The sequence below is a fragment of the Cygnus atratus genome, chromosome 26 (assembly GCF_013377495.2).
Source record: "Cygnus atratus isolate AKBS03 ecotype Queensland, Australia chromosome 26, CAtr_DNAZoo_HiC_assembly, whole genome shotgun sequence".
Taxonomy (NCBI): Eukaryota; Metazoa; Chordata; class Aves; order Anseriformes; family Anatidae; genus Cygnus; species Cygnus atratus.
In genome coordinates this window covers 2787116-2807410 of record NC_066387.1, presented here as the reverse complement: position 1 = coordinate 2807410, position 20295 = coordinate 2787116, and the positions used below count along the sequence as shown (strand labels likewise).

General features: G+C 50.1%; 1 protein-coding gene across 4 annotated transcripts in view; it reads right to left on the bottom strand.

Moving 5' to 3' along the window:
* PTPRS (protein tyrosine phosphatase receptor type S) overlaps positions 1 to 20295 on the bottom strand; it is a 156682-nt gene that overhangs the window by 14742 nt on the left and 121645 nt on the right. For 2 of the 4 annotated variants that reach the window (XM_050715649.1, XM_050715650.1), the window contains exons 13-22: positions 19000 to 19117; positions 14867 to 15457; positions 14078 to 14175; positions 13317 to 13570; positions 12837 to 12930; positions 12397 to 12612; positions 10441 to 10598; positions 7540 to 7652; positions 5065 to 5112; positions 824 to 921 (exon numbers count right to left, since the gene is read on the bottom strand). In XM_050715649.1, the coding sequence (XP_050571606.1) occupies positions 824 to 921; positions 5065 to 5112; positions 7540 to 7652; positions 10441 to 10598; positions 12397 to 12612; positions 12837 to 12930; positions 13317 to 13570; positions 14078 to 14175; positions 14867 to 15457; positions 19000 to 19117 (1788 nt within the window). The remainder of the gene's footprint in view (positions 1 to 823; positions 922 to 5064; positions 5113 to 7539; positions 7653 to 10440; positions 10599 to 12396; positions 12613 to 12836; positions 12931 to 13316; positions 13571 to 14077; positions 14176 to 14866; positions 15458 to 18999; positions 19118 to 20295) is intronic. The other 2 variants (XM_035567748.2, XM_050715652.1) reach the window with 1 other exon arrangement.

The window sequence follows — 20295 nt, the reverse complement described above, 5'->3', positions numbered from 1 at the left end:
CTGGGATTTAAGATTTAAGCAGTGCTGATACAGCTGTGGCCAGGAGCAGGTTTGCATGTGAGCACAGCCCTTCCACTCTGGCGACAAGGAAGCCACACAAAATAGCTGTGGGGGCTTCAATTCTCTTATTTTCCCCCTCAGTTTGCCTTGGGATTGGCCCCACCTGTCAGAGCACCTGCAAGGTGACAGTTTTACAAACTGGAGAACCATTGGAAATGCAAGCCCAGCAGCCACAGCTCTGCCTGGCTGCTCATCTGCAAGAGCTCATTGGAGCACCCAAACATTAGCAGGAAGGAGAAATGATAGCACAGAAATCCCAGACAAGACAAGGAAGGCACAAATCACCCCGTTTCCTCAGTTTTGGTTCAGTGACTGCTGATCATGTCAGCTGTAGATGTGACTTACCAGTCATCCCTCCTAACTGAAGCTATCTAGAACCACGTATCTCATTTCCTAGCTTGATCCTCTGCACGTTCAGCAGCAAGACACAGCCATTCTCAAGAAGTCCCCATCCCAGCTGTCTAAAACGTCACCTTCCAGAAATACATTCCCTCCTTCACGAAGGGAGCTCAGAACCCTGTCCAAGATGCCCCCTCTATGGACAGGAAAGTCTCACGGATCAAGTGTCTTCCTCTTTTGCTATCTGGAACTGAACCTAGGAAAACACTGAGCAAGTACTTAATTTTAAATATGTAAATGGCTTTTCTATTTCAACTGACCATACCCTTAAAATGAAACTATGTTTATCTGGATGAGGGCCTGTCCGAATTTCCTAATTTCCTGGCTCTGCAAACCCATGCACAGCACTCACTCTTGCTCATACCTCATACTCTTGGGATAATTTCAGGTTATCATTAGCTTTGAGATGCTCTGTGTGTTCAGCCAGCTCGGAAACAGGGATTGGTGGGTGGCTGAGCATACCTAAAAGACAAGACAGCAGGAAAAGAATCTCATTTAATAATAACTAAAATTCACAACTGTTGCACATTTTATAAGAAAGAAGAAACAAGAAAAGAAAATAAATTACAATGTAAGATCTGCAATGAAAGTAGGGAGGTTAGAAGAGAAGAATTCAGGGCTCGAAATTGTGTCCTTGGAAGTAAAAAACAAAAATCAAGGAAATAAAAAACAGTAAAATGAGTGTTTCCGTGATGGCCCCATTTTCAATGTGTAAATCAGAGCAAAACAAAAAGGAAAATCCAAAGAGCAGATGCATGTTAGCAATTCCAATAGTGGACTTAAAATGAGCAAACGCTGCCAGAGGAACCTACGCAGCAAATGTTACAGCACCCGCAATGATCATAAACAAACTCCAACACAAAAGAAGGGAAGGGGCAGGGATCCAGCCACCCATGGCGATGTGGGGCAGGGGGAGGGAATGCAGATGGGAGGAAGCAGGGGAGGCTTTTCAGGAACTGTCCTTTGCACAACGCTGGCTCTGTAAGCTTCCCGGTGAGCTCATGGGCACGGTGGGGTTAACCTTCAGAGCTGCAAGAGCGCAGCCAGGTAGGGAAAGGTAAGGTTCTGGCTCCTCTTCCTGCTCCTGGGCTGCAGAGGATGCTGTACAGCACAGCCCGCAGCCCGCCGGCGCTGCTCTGGCCTCGCCCTCCCTTTGCCACCTGCAGGTAAGGCTGTACCGACCTGGTCGGCCATCTCTGCTGGGGATTCGTTACCTTTGTGACGGGGGGGGGCAAAGATCCTCCTGCCCCTTTCTCAGTCTGCAGAACGGGAAACAATTTGCTGGGGAGCCCGATGCCTCCTGACCCCAGCTCCCCTGCAGTTTTAACCAACGCTAGCTGTGCTCTTACTGAGGCAGAGCTGCCGAGGAACAGACTCGGTCTTCTCTGAGAAGATCCTGGCAGCGAGGGCCACGCTACACCAGACTCAGGGCACATCTCAGCCACGAACGGGACTGAGCACCAACGGCAGAGCTGTTTGTGTGCCTAAAGGCAGAGCAGAGCTGTCTGGGTGCCTACAGTGCGATTTGCACAACCCGCTCCAAGAAGAGCGGCCGGAGCTCTGGAAAGAGCAGGGATCCTTCCCGTCCTACCCTCTGGAATAGCTATGCTACAAATCAAGGTGGAAAAGCTCTCCATGCTTTGCTCATCTGCATTGGATCGTGTTTTTCCAAAGGCTTCCCATGCTGTCTGCCAGCTGATGCCGCTACGGACGGCAGCGGACAGGCAAGGAGAGCAGCATGCCGAAAAGCCCTGGGCAGTGCCCCCAATGAGAAGGACGGGGGTGGAGAAGAGATGGAAGCCAGGGAGAATTTCGAGCCCCGTGGGTGTTGGTGTGTGACAAAGCAGCGGCGGTGGCAGCAGCATGGTCAGATACTCTGAAATATCAGCACAGAGATGGCAAAGCAAGCATGACGTCCTCAGTTTTACAGTGAGTCCTAGAGAGACGCTGCCTCCCCCAGGCCTGGGGACAGGATGAGTCTGCCACGGAGCGGGGATCCGAGCCACCACTCCAACGTTTTGTTCTAAGCTAACTAGGTGTCTATTTTCAGCACAAGGAAGCGTGGCTGAAAATAGAAGGGCTGGAGGGAAATAGACCAAAAAAGCCCACAAAAAGAACCCCAAGGTGTTCTGGAGGCTGCACTCTGTTCTGTTGGTGATCAGGGCAGAAACTCTCCTAGCTCAGGAAGGTTCTACTCTTTCTGTCCTACTCTTGCTGTCCTGTAGCCTGTTTCACTTAGAGAAGGATTTCTCCTTGGGTTCCCACTGGAAGGTGGCAGCCATCCACCCCACACCCGGCACTGGATGCAGGCTGGGGACTTGTGGAGGAACTGGTCCTCTCTCTGCCCTCGCTGGGAGGGGAGGACCACACTGGGATACCAGAGGTCAAAGCACGTTGATATTAGAAACAGTTCGCCCAGTTCCCATCCTTCTGCCTCTGAATGCAAGGGCTGAAGAGGGCAGCAAACATACCTTGAGCTGTACCATTAGAGCAGAGCCCAGCCCTACTCAGAACAACTTCTGGCACCTCAAGAAGTGTCTCCAGCTCTCTGCGGGTCGCCCCCTCACTGACTCCTTCCCACCTGGACTGGCAGGCAGCCAGGCAGCTCCCAGCCCAGCTGCCACCCCGACTCTGCTGCAAAAACCTCAATTATTTTGCTGACGTGTGATTAGAAACACAATAGTTTAGATAAAATCCCAAACAACGAACATGTATGTTATAAGAAAAAAAAAAAAGCCAACAACAACCAGGAAACCCCATAAAAACAAGCAAGCAAGGAAAAAAAACCATCAGATGAGATGCTCTTTGGCTGTGAAGTCGCAGAGCAGTACGTGTCCTTCCCTCCAAGCACGCGGGCTGCACGGGCAAGGCCCACTGTGCCAGTCTGGAAAGAGAAGTCATGTCCCCTTTGACGGCATTTCACAACTTGCCTTCATAAAAACTTGATGAAAAGTCATCAGTGTGACCAGCTTCTGAAAGCCATTTCTGCCTCTTTGCTGGGGAACATCCTGCCCCCGCCTCCCACCTGCTGTGAGCAAACGCAGGCTGAGAACTTGGCCGGTGGGAACTTGCCTTGTTTTGCTGCTGCTATAGGCAAAAATCTCCTTGTCGGATTGATTTCTAGGATTCTTTGTAATAATAATAATAATAAAAAAAACCAGAAACCTCCGCAGTGCTAAACACTTTCCTGGTCAAAATGCCAAGCGTATCGGGGTTCCTGTTAGGTCCAGGAGGCTGCTATGTCCAGCTCTGCTGTCCCAGCTGCAGCAGCTTCTCTTTTGTCTGCTTTAATTCCCTAACTCTTTTTAGCCACGAAGGAAAATGGCTCACAGGTTCCCTCTGCTCAGCTCCCGACTACCTGCGGGGCTGCCACCCTGCCACCTCCCGCAGCAGCCAGGGTGGCAGAGGGAGCGCTGCCATGGGCTGAAGGATCAGCGTGGCTTAAAAAACACACGAACCCCTCTGTGTTACAAGAAAGGGGGGTGCCGGAGGTGGCAGGTGGACTGGGACAGTATTGGCAGGAATATTCAGCACCAAAGAGACCAGTATTGGGATTAAAGCATTCAGAAAACTGCCCCAGCCCTCACGTCTCTGAACACAAGCAGCATCCGTGGTTCTTCACATTTGTCAGCTGAAATCTCCTATCTACTTCCCTGCCCAGCATAAAAAAACAAAAAAATACACCACCGCCCAGCAAAGCTGGGATCTTGGCTTCTAATGGGGATGAAGTCTTTTAGAGCCGGTCTCATCTACCATTTCAATCACTTGAATCTCTCTAATCTTCTCACAAAAGACTTGATTCTCTGTGCACCAGCCAACTCACCAGAAACGTCACCCTAACAGCTGTTCCATGGGCCGGAGCCCATTTATCCTTGCAAAATAACTGCGGCTGGATGGCACTCCGCGTGAAACCCACGGGTGCGGAGGACCATGGAGAGGCCTCTGGTCTTTGTGCGCCTGGAACAAGTCGGTGCCAAGGAACAGACACCTGCCACAGATGGGAAATGGCTCTTGTCCTCGTCAGACATGAAAAGGTGCCTGCGTGGCTCTCTCCAAAGAGAGAGGAGGTCGTCAGCTGCATCCACAGTTTCCTCCTTCCCCACGTTACAAAGCGACGAACACAAAACCACGGGCACGCACGCACACAACGCTCGCACACTGGTGCACAAAAGATTGCTTTTTGTCCGTGAATAAGGACGAGGGACATTTAGCCAAGCTTCCGAAATGAAACATCGTCAACAATGGGGAGAAAAAGAAGCCTTGAAACCCCCGTTTTCCTCCTGACAAAGCAAAAGAGACACAGGAGGGACGGTGTCTCACACTGCTACTGGGGGCTCTGTTCTTGTGCTCCTGCTCCTATCCTCGTCTTGCAAGAGGCCTGTTGTTTGGTACTGTAAAACTGGAAGCACAGGTCAGACAAACAGATGGCACAGAAAAGGGATGAGAAGGGCAAACACTGCGGGGATACAGAGAGTTCAGCAAAAAAAAAAAAGCAAAAAACAAAACAGGAACAAAACAGAATCGGAAAGGAAAGCGACAGAAGAGGGAAAAATAATTATGGGGGAAAAATGAAACCAACAGGAACAAAAACACACAGGAACTAACTTTCAAAGTCAAACTCAGGGTCACTGAGAGGGCTGCTCAGACCAGAATCTGCAGAAAACAGTAAAAAAATAAATAAATAAAATATACACTTTTTAAAAAATTTCATGCTAATAAAAAAAACAAAAAACAAAAAACCAACATAAATCTAAAGAGGAAAGGAGTTATTTTTTGTGCTGATTAGGCAAGGACAGGATCACTAAGATGTGCTGTTCCCTCCGAGTTGTAGAGATGCTCATGCACTCTCCTGTTCCCGTGTCCCCCCCGCCTTTTATTTTGCTCCTGGGGACAGGACAGAGACCCTCTGCGTGCTGCCCCCGGGACACCTGCCTGGAGAAGAGCCCACAGGCCACTTCGAAGGCACTGCAGACTCAATTCAAATATTCTGCAGGTCTTCCACCTGCAAACTGCACCACCATCTCCCCGTAATCACCGACACACTTCCAGTTCTACATTCCCATCCATTTCCATTTTCAGCCACCTATCCAAGCTGTGCGGGAGGCAGGCGACCAGCTCTCCCAAATCCCTTAAAACCTCATCCTGCTTTACAAACCCAGTAGCACGGTAAACCGGCCAGCTTGCTTTGGCTCGATAACGTTACAAAGAAAAGTTGGCAGCGTCTTTTTAAAGCTACACGGGACAAAAACTGGCAGTCTTTTGAGATCCGCAGACCTTTGCCTGGCGGAGTCTTAGTGGCATGCTTGCAGGTCTTAGCTACCTTCTACAAGCCTCTTAGGTCAAGAATTCAGAGGTACAGCATGACCAAAACAGCACGGTCAACACGAGACAGGCTCAGTCATCTACTGATCTCATTAACTGAAGCCAGGGAGGGCCTCGTCCTGAGCTGGCTCCGCAATCCTGCGAGGACAGGGAGGAACACCCAGGGAAACACACACAACAGCACTCCCAGCTACTTCTTAGCATCCAGGCTAACCCGGACGGCCACAGTCTTGTATCTTTGCTTTTATCCCAGCATCGGTTTCACATGGCAGAGTGCAGCTCCTTCTCCTGGGTCTCAGACCCAGCAGCCAACCTGAACCCTGAACCCACAGGGAATTCTTGTTTGTACCCAGTACGTACCACAGAGCCCGGACACTTGCAAACTGCTGCTGAGCTGCAACTGGGGACCTTCAAAAGAAGTTGCTTATACAAAGGGCAAAACAGCTGGGACAGCAGAATTCTTGAGCCTTCCAAGCAGTGCCCTGCTCAGTCCCTTGCACGCTCAGGGAGACTGAAGCCTGCCCTCCTGCTGCAGATCTCAAACACCTTCAGACTCTCCTGCAAGAGCACCTCTGGGTAAGAGCTGATTTCGGGACCCAGCTGCAGTTCAGCTGCTCTGCATTCAGTCCCTGCACGCTGGATTAAACCCACTTCCATCCCTTAGCTGAGACTTAATCTTTCCTAAGCCTGGACTCATACCAATGGGTTGTTCCTAGCTTTTTGATATGAAACACTCAGTTCAGCACTGCCCCAAAGATCCCTGCACTCCGGGCACCTACCAACTTGCCAGTCTCACCCTAAGAAAACTCAGACAACGCTAAGGACAGGACTGGGATGGGAAGGGGAAACAGGAGCTGCAGAAACATTACTAACAAGCACAAAACAGCAAAAATAAAAAACAACAAACAAACCGAAAACAACAGCCAGCCCCCAAAAGCACAATAAATTCCCTTCCAAATCCTCAAGCACCAGGAAGTGGGAAGCAGAGGTGCGTACCAGTGCGCAGGCACTGCTCAGCATCACCACCTGTGTGTCCGAGGACATGCCCGGGCTGGGCTGTGTCACTGGTGGCTTGCAGAGGTGCCATGCAGGCAGCTTAGACATGCACGTACGTGGGGACACCCGTGTGTAGAAGGGAGGGTGCAGTGGGCCTCTCTGGCCAGAAGTTAGGTGCAGTGACACGCTAGCTCGGCAGCTACACTACACAAGGAGACGCCATCTCGTCTGCATCAAGCATCCAGCTGCCTTTCTCTGTCCTCACAACCCGCACAGCAGACCCGGATCCCAACGGGAGTGCTTTGGGACGTATGCAGAAAGCACCCGTTACAGATGTGGGTGAAGCAATGTGCGCTGGGCAGCCTGCCATGCTTCACCTTTACGGGCCCGGGGTCTCCCAGCACGAGGCACGACGCTGTGCGGCAGCAGTGCTGGTCGGGCAAGCTCGGCACGGCCCCGGCACTCGCAGCCTTGTACTTGGCCCAGAACGCACCAATTTAGCTGGATTTCCAGAAAAGCCCTTCTTCCCGCCCCGCAATTGCTGGGTGGAGCCTGCAAGGCCCTTGCGGTTTCCCAGCAAAGGTTTCTTGCAGCAGTCTTGCTTGGCACAGACAAGACTGGAGGTTCCTCGGCTGCAGCCCAGGTTAGCGCTGGGTCTCAAAGGCAGCAGCACTGCAGCAGCCCGGCAGGAAGGGGCCGAGGAAAGGGCAATTGCTCCGCTCCTGCCTTCCCAGTGTGGGAGGCTGGTTTGCAGCTGGTTACCTGGAGTCTGGAAGTTGATGCGCCTCATTTCCACAGGGTCCTTCGGGTGGTGAGGGGTGATCTCAGCGTTGTTCAGGAGGCATTTCGTCCGTGGCTCTGAATCTTTCCGTTTGCTTTAAAAAAATAATAATAATAAAAAAAAAAAAGACAAAGCCTCTTAGCTTACAGACCTCTTAGTTTTCAGCTACACGGGCCACACTGAGGCCTGAGTATAGCTCCCACATAAATCAGGGCCAGGTACAGCCACGTCCTGAACAACGATGTAAATTACATAAAACGCATCAGAAAAGGGATGAGGTTTGGAATGTTCTGTCAGTGCAGTATTTGATGGGATTTTACAACTGCCCAGTAGCTTTCAGCCAAGTCTGGAAGTTTCCCCTTCACACAGCAGGTATACAGATAAGCAACGAGGAGCAGCTGAGGTACTGTGAACTCACACCTCAGCCTCCCCCAACAGCCTCCCCTGAACTCTGCAGAGTTCTGCAAGTAGAAGTGTTCCAATTCTGGCTAAGCCACTTTCAGCCTGAAAGAACTAGAGCCAACATAATCATTTGGAAAAGTACAGAATCTCCTGGTCATGACCTTGGACATAAAGTACTGCTATTTCTCTGTTGGCTTGTTTGGAGTTCTCAGTGCCTTGCTGCAGACAGAGAAGTCAGAGCAGTGGTTTTCAATCTTTTTTGATCTACAGAACCCTAAAATCTGGTTTCAAAACCAGCACAGACACATCTTCTCCGATCACAGCTGTGCCTGCTGCGATCTCTCTCACCTCCTTGCCAGAAGCTGAAGCCTGCTCCAACGTGCCAGCTGAGCTGCACATGTGAGTGCTTCATAATATACTTTGCTCAAAATGGGCTAGGTTAGCTGAGGCACTTTAAAAGTCTTTGCTGACCTGGCTCATTCTCCTTGAAAAGAGTTTGGAAGCAAAGCCCAGTGCTGATCTGAGGAGGTGATAACCTCTGGCAAGGGAACAGTGACAAGCTGCTGGAAGCAGAACTACTCCAGTGGGCAGAGAACGTGTACCCACACCCCAAGGCTTGTAAACATTGTCCTGGCCCTTCCAGCAAGATGGCTGTAGAGCTCCTCACCTCTCCTGCTTAGGTTGTACCGATGCCTCCTGAAATACGCCTGCAGCAATGACGGTAATTGCTTAGGCAGAGAGGAGGTTATTCAGCACATTGTTAGCTGTCTCTTAATGTCATTAATAGCTAGAAGTAGTAGCGTGAGCCCTGCCAGCAGTGCATGGGGCAGCATTTTGGAATCACACCACTCTGCAGTTTGGGAGCAGTTTAGTTTTGCCGCAGTTCTGAAACTGCCGTTAATAGTTCATTGGCGAAACCCATCAGTTACTTTCAGTGAAAGCTCTCCCAGCCTTGTAAATGGTTCGAAATAAGTCTCACTCCGCAGTTAGAAGCGAACTCTGTTAGAAGTCCCTGGCTGATGGGGCAAGAATGGCTTTTGCAATGGGGCGAGGACAGCTCAGCTGGTGAGATTCTGTTTCCAGCATGCCAGCGGCTCAGAGACAGCCTGTATGGAGCACTCAGACATGGAGAAAACCCGCTTTCACCTCTGACTGCAACACAAATGGGTGTTTCTCTGCTCCATTAACTCAACATTTTATGAGCCGCTTACTGTCACTGCTGCTCAGCTCGAAAAGGGCCATTATATTTAGGAACGGACAAGCAGGAGGAAGATAGGATTTCTTTGCTTTTTCTGTCCCAATTCAAATACGGCCCTGTGCTAGTCTAACACAGGGTGTCCTTTAGGACAGACCTAACAGTAGAAACTGTACAGACACAGCCCCATCACCAGAGATGATAAATACTGTCGAACACACAGCCAGCCCATTAAAGAAAGAACCTTAGTAAATGGCAAATCTGGAGCTCTTACCTGTCTGGCTTGCTGTCCAGGAAAGCAGTAAGTGGAGAGAAGACAAGACAATGTTCAGATTAGAAAGGAATCGCAGGAGAAGGGAGAAACATTTGCTCAGCTCTAACCCTAGTAACACAGTTGGAAGGTAGGACTAGTCGTGATTCCCCAGTTAGATCGGTGCTAATGAGCACCAAAAAGGAACACCTGAGTCCCTGCTCCCCTGAGCACTTGTGCGTGTCCAGCAGCTTCACACATGCTGGGGTGCAGAAGCAAACACACCTGTGCAGATGAAAGATGACGTGGGGTTAATTGAACTCTCTCCATACCGATGTCCCAGCTAAGGACACCCTTGCACCGGCCAGAGCTGCCATCCTTCCCCTTTTCTTGATCCATCTTACTCAGCATCTGCTTCCTTTCCTGTCCTCTTCTGCTGCACAGTGTGACCTGTGCGTGCCCCTGTCCCCAACCATGCACCACGAGCTGCTCAGAAACCCAAGGAAAAAGGAGACATTTCCAGGGGCTGCTCACTCTTCTCTCCTGCAGACTCACACTACACCCCCCAGCTGCTGCTCATCTCCCAGTTCCAGCTGAAAAGCAGCCTGGCAACAGCAGAGGTCTCAGCCAATCCACAGCACAAAGGTGCTTCTCTGCATCGCCCCCACTGTGCCCTCACAGCACCCGAAGGGGGAGCCCAGGGCTGCAGCTCTGACCAATTCTTTTGGGGGAGACAGGCAAGTGGCCTGACAAACTCATTGCACGTATGCCACAACATTTAGACAAGCTCTGCTTTACTGAGAGTGCCATAGGGTAGACTCTGAAGCAGCAGGTCCTGACAACCCGCTATTAATCCTTCCTGTTCCAGCCAGAACCTTCAATTTCAGCATTGCTGCCTCAGGACTCCTCTCTGGTGCTGGTGGGAGGATTTGCCCCCCAGCTGACAACTTCAGGACCGAGGAGAAAACTCCCTTTAGGGGTTATTCCTGGAGACATTGAGAATCGTCACAGATCTGGGCAAGAAGCATCTCTTACTTTTTGTAGAGCAGAATGGCAATGACGATGCAGATGATGAACACCACGGCCAGGACGGGCCCAATGACCCAGATGAGCCCTTCCTCTCCATCGATGATTGGCTGTGGATCGGGGTTGTCCAGCTGGATGGGGTCGGAGAAAGGACTGGCAGCAAAAGTCTGGAAGACACGGAAGATAGTGGAACAGAGTTCAGAGAGGGAATGGGGGCTGAAAACAATGGCTAAACATTATGGAAGAGAAATTGCTATAGAGGATGTGGGCTCTCTGACGCACAGCCTAAGTGATAACAGAGAAAATAACTTCTGCAACCTACAGAAAAAACATGTGTCTGTGTCCCTGTGACAGGTTTTTTCCTCCTCCAACGCTTCAGGCAAGACAGACCATTAAAAGACAATATTCACATGAAGTTTTAGGCTGGCTCATGCCTGTGGCTCACCTAATCTTATAGCCAGGAAGGGGATTTAAAAAAAAAGTTGACTGTGCCTCTGTTCCAGCACATCCCAAAGACCTCTCCGTTTCCACAATCACACAAACACTTCTGTCAAGTTCTCATGTCACCATCTGGATTCTGCCAGTCAGACGGGATTACAGAGGAAGAGGGAAGGGATTGAACCAAAAAATAATGCTTAGAAACAGTTTGGTCTGGTGACTTAAAAAATCCCTTACAATTAAACATTAAAAAATAAAATGTCACCTCTGCTCTCTCTGCAATGAACTGTGCTCTTGAGAAAATCACATTCAAACCCACCAGAGTCCTAACTAACAAGCATTGCTCACTCGTTCTCATGAATGCTACAGTCTTCTAGCACTCCTAGGAATGACGCATCCCCATTTTACACAGAGACTGCAGAAAATGAAGTGCACCAAGGAGAACTGGTAAGCCCTGGTACAAGTGTAAAGTCTGGGACAGGACGAGAACAGGAGATTTGGGCTCGGGGTATTTGAAACTCTACCAGCTCTTAGTAAGACTGAAATTCTGCTGCATAGGAGGGAGCTGCAGTGATTCCAGGCTGTCATGAGTGAGTGTGCAGTACCTTGTTCTAAAGAAGAAATTACCACAAGCTGCAGTAATCCGATTGAGAAACCCATTCACAGGTGTGTCAGCCTAATCCTTTAATATCAAACACACAACTAAATATTTATTTGGAAAAAAAAAACACTCTGAAAACCCTTAATTTCAAATAGCTCCCTGCTATTGCAATCCCCCTATTCCATAGGGGGATTTAAAAACAACAAAGAATTAGACTGCTTCCTATTGTTCACGAGGAAGGACAGGTAAATATTAAAATAGTTGTTTTCATAAAGCCAAGCACAACATCACTGAAATCAGCTGAGGTACTGAAGTGGTAAAATGAGCAGAGAGCACATTTACTTTTCCAGAAAAAAAACCCTCTCCCCTTTCTGCATGACGGGGAACTTAGTAATAACCAGGACATGTGACACGCTGCTCTCAAAGCAGGATGTCTGGGGTCACTGCCCTAAGGAATACAGGGACAGCCTTTACAAGAAATTACTCTCTGTAAAGGGGTTTGACCCAGGGATCTCTGCACTTGAGTGTACTCCTGAGCTCAGGATCCCCCATTCTGAACTCAAAGCTGGAGCCACAAATGTAGCAAGTCCTGCCTAAGCAGACGGGCAAAACACAGAAGCAGCGCACAAGATGCTTGTGTTGTTGTCTGCACAGAAGAGCACATTTGCTGTACGCAGACACAAGCACAAACAGCTCTGATAGCCGCACGCAAAAAGCTCTGCAGCTGGACTGGAAGGCCTTTGCAGAGAAAAAAAAACCTCAAGCCCTGGCATCTGGTGGAAGAGAGTTACAGAGAATGCCAGGAGGGCACAAGACCTGCTGGCAGCTCACAAGAGAGTTGCCCCTGCAGCTGCTGTCTGGTCGATAATGGGGACAGCAGGGTCGCGAGCATCTGAGGAGGGCAAGGGAAAGCAGGCGGCACTCACTGCCTCGGGTTCCTGGAGCACCGCCAGGATGAAGACGACATATTTCTGCCCTGGTTCCAGGGCTCTGTTCTCGAAGTTGTCGTAGTGCTTCATGTCCCCCAGGATGAAGTGGGAAGGGAGGGAGCGAAAACGGGCAGCGATGTAGGGCTTGGGGAAGTCCAGCTGACGAGAGTGACGCAGGCTTCGGCGTCGGAGCCTGGCAATGTCCTGAACGAGCTGGAGGAAGCAAAGAAACAGCGTGAGAGCCCTGACGCCTTCAGCTCCTTCAGGGGAACAGGGAGGAGGGAGAGCCAAACTATGCCACTGAAACTAACCTCACGTTAGCTACTCAGAACATGGATCACATGCCCCAAACCCACCCAGGATCTCAGGTCACCGTAACGTCCACTACAGCTGTTTGCTCTCTCCCTACACCTGGCTTCAGTCTCACCCACACTCACCTCCTCCAGGTCCATCTCCTCAGGGCTGCCCAAGGGGTTCAGGAACTGTCCTCCACGGGACTTCCTTAGAGGCACCACCACAATGTAGTAAGCCCTAAGAGTTGGGAATAATCAGAAGAAATAGGAGGACTGAATCTCCTTCTATCAGCCACAGAAGGAGAGATTGCACACAGTGATGGTGGGAGGCTAGGTTTGCCCACACAGCCCCACTGACCAACCCAGAAAGCCCCTTATTTGTAATTTTGCACAGTTGTTGTTGCTGCTATTGGATTCAGTGACAGCCCCATGTAAAATGGCTCCCTTTGGATTCCTGTGGCAACCCGTTAACCCTGGGAAGTGGCTTCGAAAGACAGGACTCAGCAAGGCTGAAAACGCAGGGAACGCACTCTCTGCCACTGTCCTTGCTGGTTTGTGCTATGAACTCTGACACCCTGCACCATGAAGTGAGCAGACCAAGTCTGTACTTTATCAGAAACCTACTGGACAGGCACGGAGCTCTTTACATCTGGGAGAATCACCACCACATTTCCATCAGCATCGGGCTTGTGGGTCACCTCTGGCTTCCTGGATAACATGTCAGCAGCAGTCCAGGCAGCCACGTTCTGCTGCAGGCCGCCCATGCTATTGCCCCGGTTCATGAGAACAAAGTTGTAGAACGTCCGGGGCTTCAGGTTGGTGATGAGTTTCTTGGTGGTGCGGCCGTCCACATCAACATTCAGCCCATTATACTGGATCTGTGGGAGGTGAAGAGGCAGCAAAGATGTACCATGAGCAAGACGGATACTGCTTGCCTTTTTCCTTTCTCCTCTTTGCTTTGGTTTGCAGGGAACATAAGGCGCTTGGCTGGGCAGTGCTCCACCCAGCTCTGCCAGAGCTGGTGCAAACAGAGGAATAGGAGCTAGGTGAGTTTCTGTCTCTTGTGCTGCAGTGTACCCAGGCATAAGGCAGACACAGGACAAGGCCTTAAAGCTTCTCTGAGAAAAGAAATTTGGATCTGGAAATGGGAAAATTGTGGTAACTTGCCCAGGGAGGTAGTGATTTGGTAACAGAGGCAGGAGTGCAAGCCAAGAGGCCTGATTTCAAGGAGCGCACCTCCTTGATCTAATGATTAACCATTATCTGCCCATATCTGAGAACTGGCTCCAGAATTTGTGGCTCTTATAATCTATTATTCAAACCAACAGACAAGACTCCCAGGAAACTGAGAAGGAACACAGCTCTGACTTCTCCCTTCCACTTGCCTTGTATGGGGTGGGAGAGTTGTAATTCTCAGGAAACTCCCAGCTCAAAAGGACAGATGTCTTTGTCACCATCTTCACCTTGAAGTTTTTGGGTAAAACTGCTGAGAGAAAAGTGAGGAGGAAGGGGACAGAGGAGAAGAAAAGGCAGCAGAGGGAAGGAATAGTAAGAAAGAGAAGGAAGACAACGTCAGGCACTGGCAAAAGGGTCTGCCAGTTTGGGTCTGGCTGCTGCTGCAGGAATGGAAGGGCTTGCTCCCTCCTCCACACTTTGCTTGAGTTTTGTCAAGGTCCATCTCCCGGTGCTCCCTGTCCCCATGTCTAACCCTGGGGAAGGGTGAGGGAGGGTGCTCAGCCTTGCCCTCACCCTGCCCGTGCTCAGTGCGCACTACGGGTCTGGGTGGCTGCTGCAGGAACGAGGTGCTGGCTTTCTGAGCATGCTCAGGTGAGGAAACCCATCCCAGGTCACATTTGAGGCTTTCTGATTTTTCTTGTTTTCTTTTGGCTGTTTGCAAAAGCTGAAGAAAATGCTCTTCCCACCTGTATAGCGACTGGCACCCCACTTCAGGTGCCAGTGAAAGAAGGGTGTCCGGACTTAACTTAGAAGAAAGCGGTAAAAGGGACTTACCTGGCACAAGGCAGAGAGGAGCGGAGGGACTGAGTGTGAAACCAGAGTGCTTTGCATTTACTCACGAGCCTGGCTGAGCCTGGCTTGACCTCTCCAGCTCTCTGCCTCCTGGCACCAGCCCCGGTTACAAGGAGAGAGAGGGAGGAGAAACCGGTAAGTCCTACCTTGATCCAGCTGGAACGTCCGATACTGGACAGTCGGGCTGTATGGCCCGGGGCCTTTACTGGTGTGAGCACGGATTTTAACATCATAGGCGGTGTTGGGTTTGAGGCCGTTGAGGGTGTACGAGTTCTCTGGGGAGGGGGGCAGGTCTTTTTCCAGGGGGTTGCCGGGAGAACCGGCTTCCCGGTAGGCCACGGTGTATTTGACGATGGCTCCGTTCCTCTCGGCCAGCACGGGGGGGAGCCAGCCAAACTGGACCGACATGGAAGTGATGTTGCTCGCCTCGAGGATTTGGGGGTAACCCTTGGGGATGTCTTCAGGGGTGGTGAGTTCCTGCACAGCTTCCTCCCCAAAGCCAGCCCGGCTTTTCACGGCCAGCTTGAAAACATACGTGGCGCCCTTGTGGATGCTGGGAGCAGTGTACTTATCCTCCAGGGCTGTGAACTCCAAGGTAGCCAGGGGGTCGACATCCTTGCGGCCAAACTGGAGCCGGTAGCCCATCACCTGGCCTTCGGCATCCAACGGAGGCTCCCATTTCACCAGAAGAGTATTCTCCTCTGTCTGGTGCACAGACAGGATGGGTTTCCCTGGGACTGGGAGAGAACAGAGACACTTTCGGTCAAATGTGGGACAGCGCGGCTGGTGAGGAGATTCAGAGACTCTTGAGCTGTAGCACAGGTTCCTCAAATCAGTGGCAAGGCTTCGCCTTGACTCTGTGTGCTTCGGTGTCTCACCCTGCAAACCTGGCTGCTGCTACCCACCCACTACAGGTAGATGGTCTCTATCAGGTTTAGGAGATGAGATGCACTGCCAGTGTGTCAGCTGTGACGTTCTTACTTATTTCTGGATTTATTTTTGCTCCCTTTCCTCAGGAAGGAAAGGTGAGCACTGCTTCTCTCTTATCACTGGACCAAATACTTCACCACAGCTGGGAAGAACAAACTCAGGAGTCCTGCATCCCAGCCCCCTGCCCCAAACACCCGAGCACATTGCTTTGCAGGGCAGGGAAGAATTAATGTAGGAGTTCCCCAGACTCCTGTCCTCCCGCTCCCTCCCTCTCTCCCTCACACAGCACAACTCATGCAAAAAGAGACTGGAACAGATTGGCTCAGGCTGGGAAGGCCAGAGCAGCTGCGGGTGAAGTAATGAAGGATGGGAAAGGAAGTCTGGGCAGCCTCAGGTCCTGAGCAGCAGGCACAAGGCCAGATGAAGCAAGTCTGGCAGGCATCTGATCACCCAGTTGGGTACAGAAAGAAGGAAGCACACAAAGAGTCGGAACAAGAGCCCAAAATCTGTGCAAGGCAGAGGGCAGGAAGAGTTGCTGCTTGCACTACGCGCTTTCTCTCCTCTGAGGGAAGGGAAGGACATCCGAGTGTTGGTATCTTTTCAGCTAGCTCCCTCCTCATCCTGTCAGTTAGTTCCTCCATGTTTGGGGAATATTGCGGGAACTCAGCAGTGCCTCTGTCTAATGAGCCTTGGCACAGCCTGACTGCAGAGCAAGCCCACAGCCACAGTTAAATGACACGCGTAGGCCCAGAGGTTTCTGAAGCTGGAGAAAGCAGAGCATTAATTCCAGCAGCTCACGCGTCATTTACATTCACTCCACTATTAGGGATCTAATTTCCTTCTCTGAGCCTTAGTGTTTCTTCTGGTTGAACAGGAAAAGGAAAGAGAATGGAGTTTCGGAGCGAGCACGAGTCTGACTGCAGGCTGGCAGGCTGAAAGCTGGAGTGCAGCTACCAAAGGGAGCAGGAGGGAGCCGGCAGGGAAGGATGCTGCATGTGTCAGGGATCTTGGCAAAGTCAGACTGGGGAAACCACTCTGCCTGGTGTAGCGACTGACATCTGACCACAGGGATGAGGGGTTGTCTCTGAAACAAATGCTTTATTCATTGCGAACTGCCAAAGAATGCCTAGGGAACAGTTCCGGGAGAGCCTCCCTCGGAAACGCCGAAGAAACACATTACAGAGAAAAACAATGCCATTACCTTTATGTTTTGGGTTTTATCACAAATGTTACTATAATCAGCTGAGCTTGAAAATATTACATTTGCACAACAAATATTGTTTGGAGAAAGGTGAGAAGAAAGCAGGGGGAAGTGTTTTATTTCACAATTGGTTTGGACAGTAAAGGAGAAAATTGGATGTATTACTGTATTTAAATTCAGCCCCTAGCCCTGAATGATAAAGCAAGAAATCTCTCTTCTCAGAAGGTATATTGACTCAACACTGCACAGAAGATAAGAACGTTACAGAGCCATTTGAAAGTTTTTTTTTCTTTTTATTAAATAGCTATTTCAAGTTGGGGGAAATTGAGTTTTGGGTAATAGCCGCTGTGCTGGAGAAAACATCCCTCTGTGAGTGATCACCTGCACTACAAATCCTAATGGGGAGAGATGAGGGAGGATGACAAGAGAGTGACAAGGGAAGGAGGGAGGGAGGGCAGAGAGAGAAAGGCTCGAGGAGAGAAAAATGAAGAAGGTAGAGAGCCTCAGGAAAAGAAGGAAACAAGAGGAGAGAACAGAGAGTGAGAAGAAACATGGGCAAAGCCAGAGGGGGATGGAGAAGAGAGTGAATGAAGGAAAAGGCTTCTGACAGCACACTGACACTACAAGGTGTGAAGGCAGGAGTTTGGATGCTGTCACCTAAATGTACCCTGCTCTAACATCTGTGTCCTGGAAAACAACCTTGTTCTCTTATGTGCCATCTCTTAACTAAGCAAGATACACAAGAGGGGAGAGAAGGGCTGAATTCTCATTCACTTCTCTGAAGACGAGAACATATAATGGGATGAAGATGTGAGTTGGGACAGAGAAAAAGACAAGGGCATGGAGGGCAGCTGCTGCTCCAGCGCTGTGTGTTTCAGGCCAGTGCTCCTGAGCCCTCTCTGTCCTGTGCACTGAGCTGAGTGTCTGTGCTACCTCCAGAGCCTGAACAGAGGTTTCCAGGTTAATTGCATCGCTCTGACCAAAGGCAGAGGCAGAGAACAACCTTCTCCCAGGAACAAGAGATGATGTCAGTTATACAGCTGCTACAGGAAGGGTGAAGATGACTGCCCCGAAACTAAGAAAACGAATAATCATCAGCCAGGGATGGGAAGGGACTAGACAACGAAAAGAAATGACAAGGGGAGAAAGCCATCATCTGGCAGCATGACCAAGAGTGTGATGGGGTGAGAGAAGATAACCACAGGCCAACAACAAATGGGCTGAAGGAGGGTCAAATCCAGGTGTGGGCACGGTACTCTCACTCTGTGGCACAAAACCCTTCCCCTACTGCACAGCAAAGGTCCAGCTGTGAGAGCACTAACCGCAGGAGTGCAGATGCTGAGAGGACAGGTGGAACACAGACCTCTGTTTTCTGCCTGCAGCACAACTGTGTGGAGGAACAAGGAATACCTTGTTGCCCTTTGTCATTTCTTTCTTCTGGCCCAGACATCCTAGCCTGACATCGTGTCCTCTGCACTGAGGCTGACAGACACTTCGCCATGAAGAATAGGGCAAAGGGAGGGATGAGTCTAGATGGCATGTGCAGAGTGAGCCCAGGTTGCAGAAATTCTTGCAAGAAAAGGTCAATCCTGTCAGTCCTTTTCTTCCCTACTGATCACTACTCCTAGGCAAAGAGGGGACTTATGTTCAGACATGATACTAAAAGAAAAGAAGACTGGGCAGTGTAAGTCTTCACTGCCTCCCTGCTGCTTTTCAGCTCTTTGCAAGTTAACACCATGACAGCAGGCCTCTGGGTCTTCTGTTCCCCAAGGTACCTCTGTGTGCAGCCATCAAAGCCGGGGTCTCTCCAGTGTCACCATACAGGTCAGACTGGGCAAAGATTCTCTTACTTCTGGTACTTCTGGAATTTACAGTACATAAGATCACAAGCACTGAATTTGTCCTCTGTTGCATTTCTGTATGTATGGGGCTTTCTGCAGCACTGGAGAGAAAATTATCTCATTTAGTGAAGGCTACCTGCCAGGAATGAAGGGTTTTCTGCCTTATTAGAAATACTTTTTCTTCAGGGGCAGCAGTTGTTTGTTGCAAGTCTGTCCTCTTTGTGAGGAGGGTGGGATGAAAGGAGCTTCTTGACTGCAGGATGTTAGGAAACTGGTGAATCCTAACAGGTCAAGAAAAGACTCTTACCTGCACCCTTAGTGGTGACCACTTTGGGTTTGCTGCGAGCACCATCTCCCTTCATGGTGTAGGCGGCTACGGTAATGGAATACGCAGTCTCAGGCTGGAGCCCAGCAATGATCATTTCCTGTTTGCGAGATTCCAAAGGAAAACGGTGTAAATAATTCTGTACGCACACACAGGTAGGTCTCTCCTTGCAGGAGTCTCAGGTCTTTTCTAGCATGCGGGAACATTCACTGAATCTGAAACCATGAGACGCTCTGCGGCAACGAGGCAGATGTGGCAACTGGCAGGAGGATGAGAGCCACATTCCTTTGGCGAGCAGCACGCATGCTCCAGCTGCAGGCAGCCCCTCTGTAAACACAGCGTGTCTCTGCAGGCCCTGGCTCAATGTATTCTCTTCCAGATCTACCTCTCACACGTTCCCTATCTCAACACAAACTGCCTCAGCCATCAAAATGCTGCTGCACTCTTCAAAGTGTTCCCCTTCGCTATGCCGTCTCAGTGGAGGTCTCAGCGGTTTCAAGGAGATTACATTTTTTTCTCCATCACCCCCCTCCCTTCTCTCCTCAGGGATATTTTTTAATGCCTTCAATAATATTAAAGGGATTGCTTTAACGCAAAGTGCAAGACGACATTTTTTGCTTGCACGTTAAAGCTCTCTGCTAAATCCCCAGCACCCTCCTTCCTCTATCGGCTTCACCACACCTGGCTCCCACGAGCTTTTGTTAGAAGGCTGGCCTCCAGAATAGCCCTTCCCCATGAAGTATTCGGCCCTTCAAAGGGCTGGGTTGTAACAGGAACACCCGTGCTAAACCAAACAGGATGGGGACATATGCAGCAGGGTTTTCACCAAGGCTCTGAAAGGGGGGAGGTGTAAATTTTGTGCATGTTTGATGGCCTTCCCCTTCCCTCCACTGTCCCTCAGTGCTTTAAATATTAAATCGCAGGGCAGCACTTGGGAAAAAATTTGCTGGTCCTTAAAGTGTTTGTACTGCCCCCAGAGCTGAGCAACGGTGGAAGAGCAGTATTTCAAACCAGCAGGACTTTGATCAATAAGTTTGGAAGCCATTAGCTAGAGAGACAGGTCTGCTTTCTGGAAGTCAAAAAGCTGTCCTGCTTTCACACATGCCACTGACTTTTATTAACATTTCAGGCACGCGACTTTGCCTTTCATGTGACTCAGTTTATCTTTCTGTAAAACAGAGGCTGCTCACTTTTGTAGGGCACTTGGCAATCTCCAGGAGACGTGCATATATTCATTTTAATGATGTATTACCTTGGGACCCTGCTATTCCAAGAAGG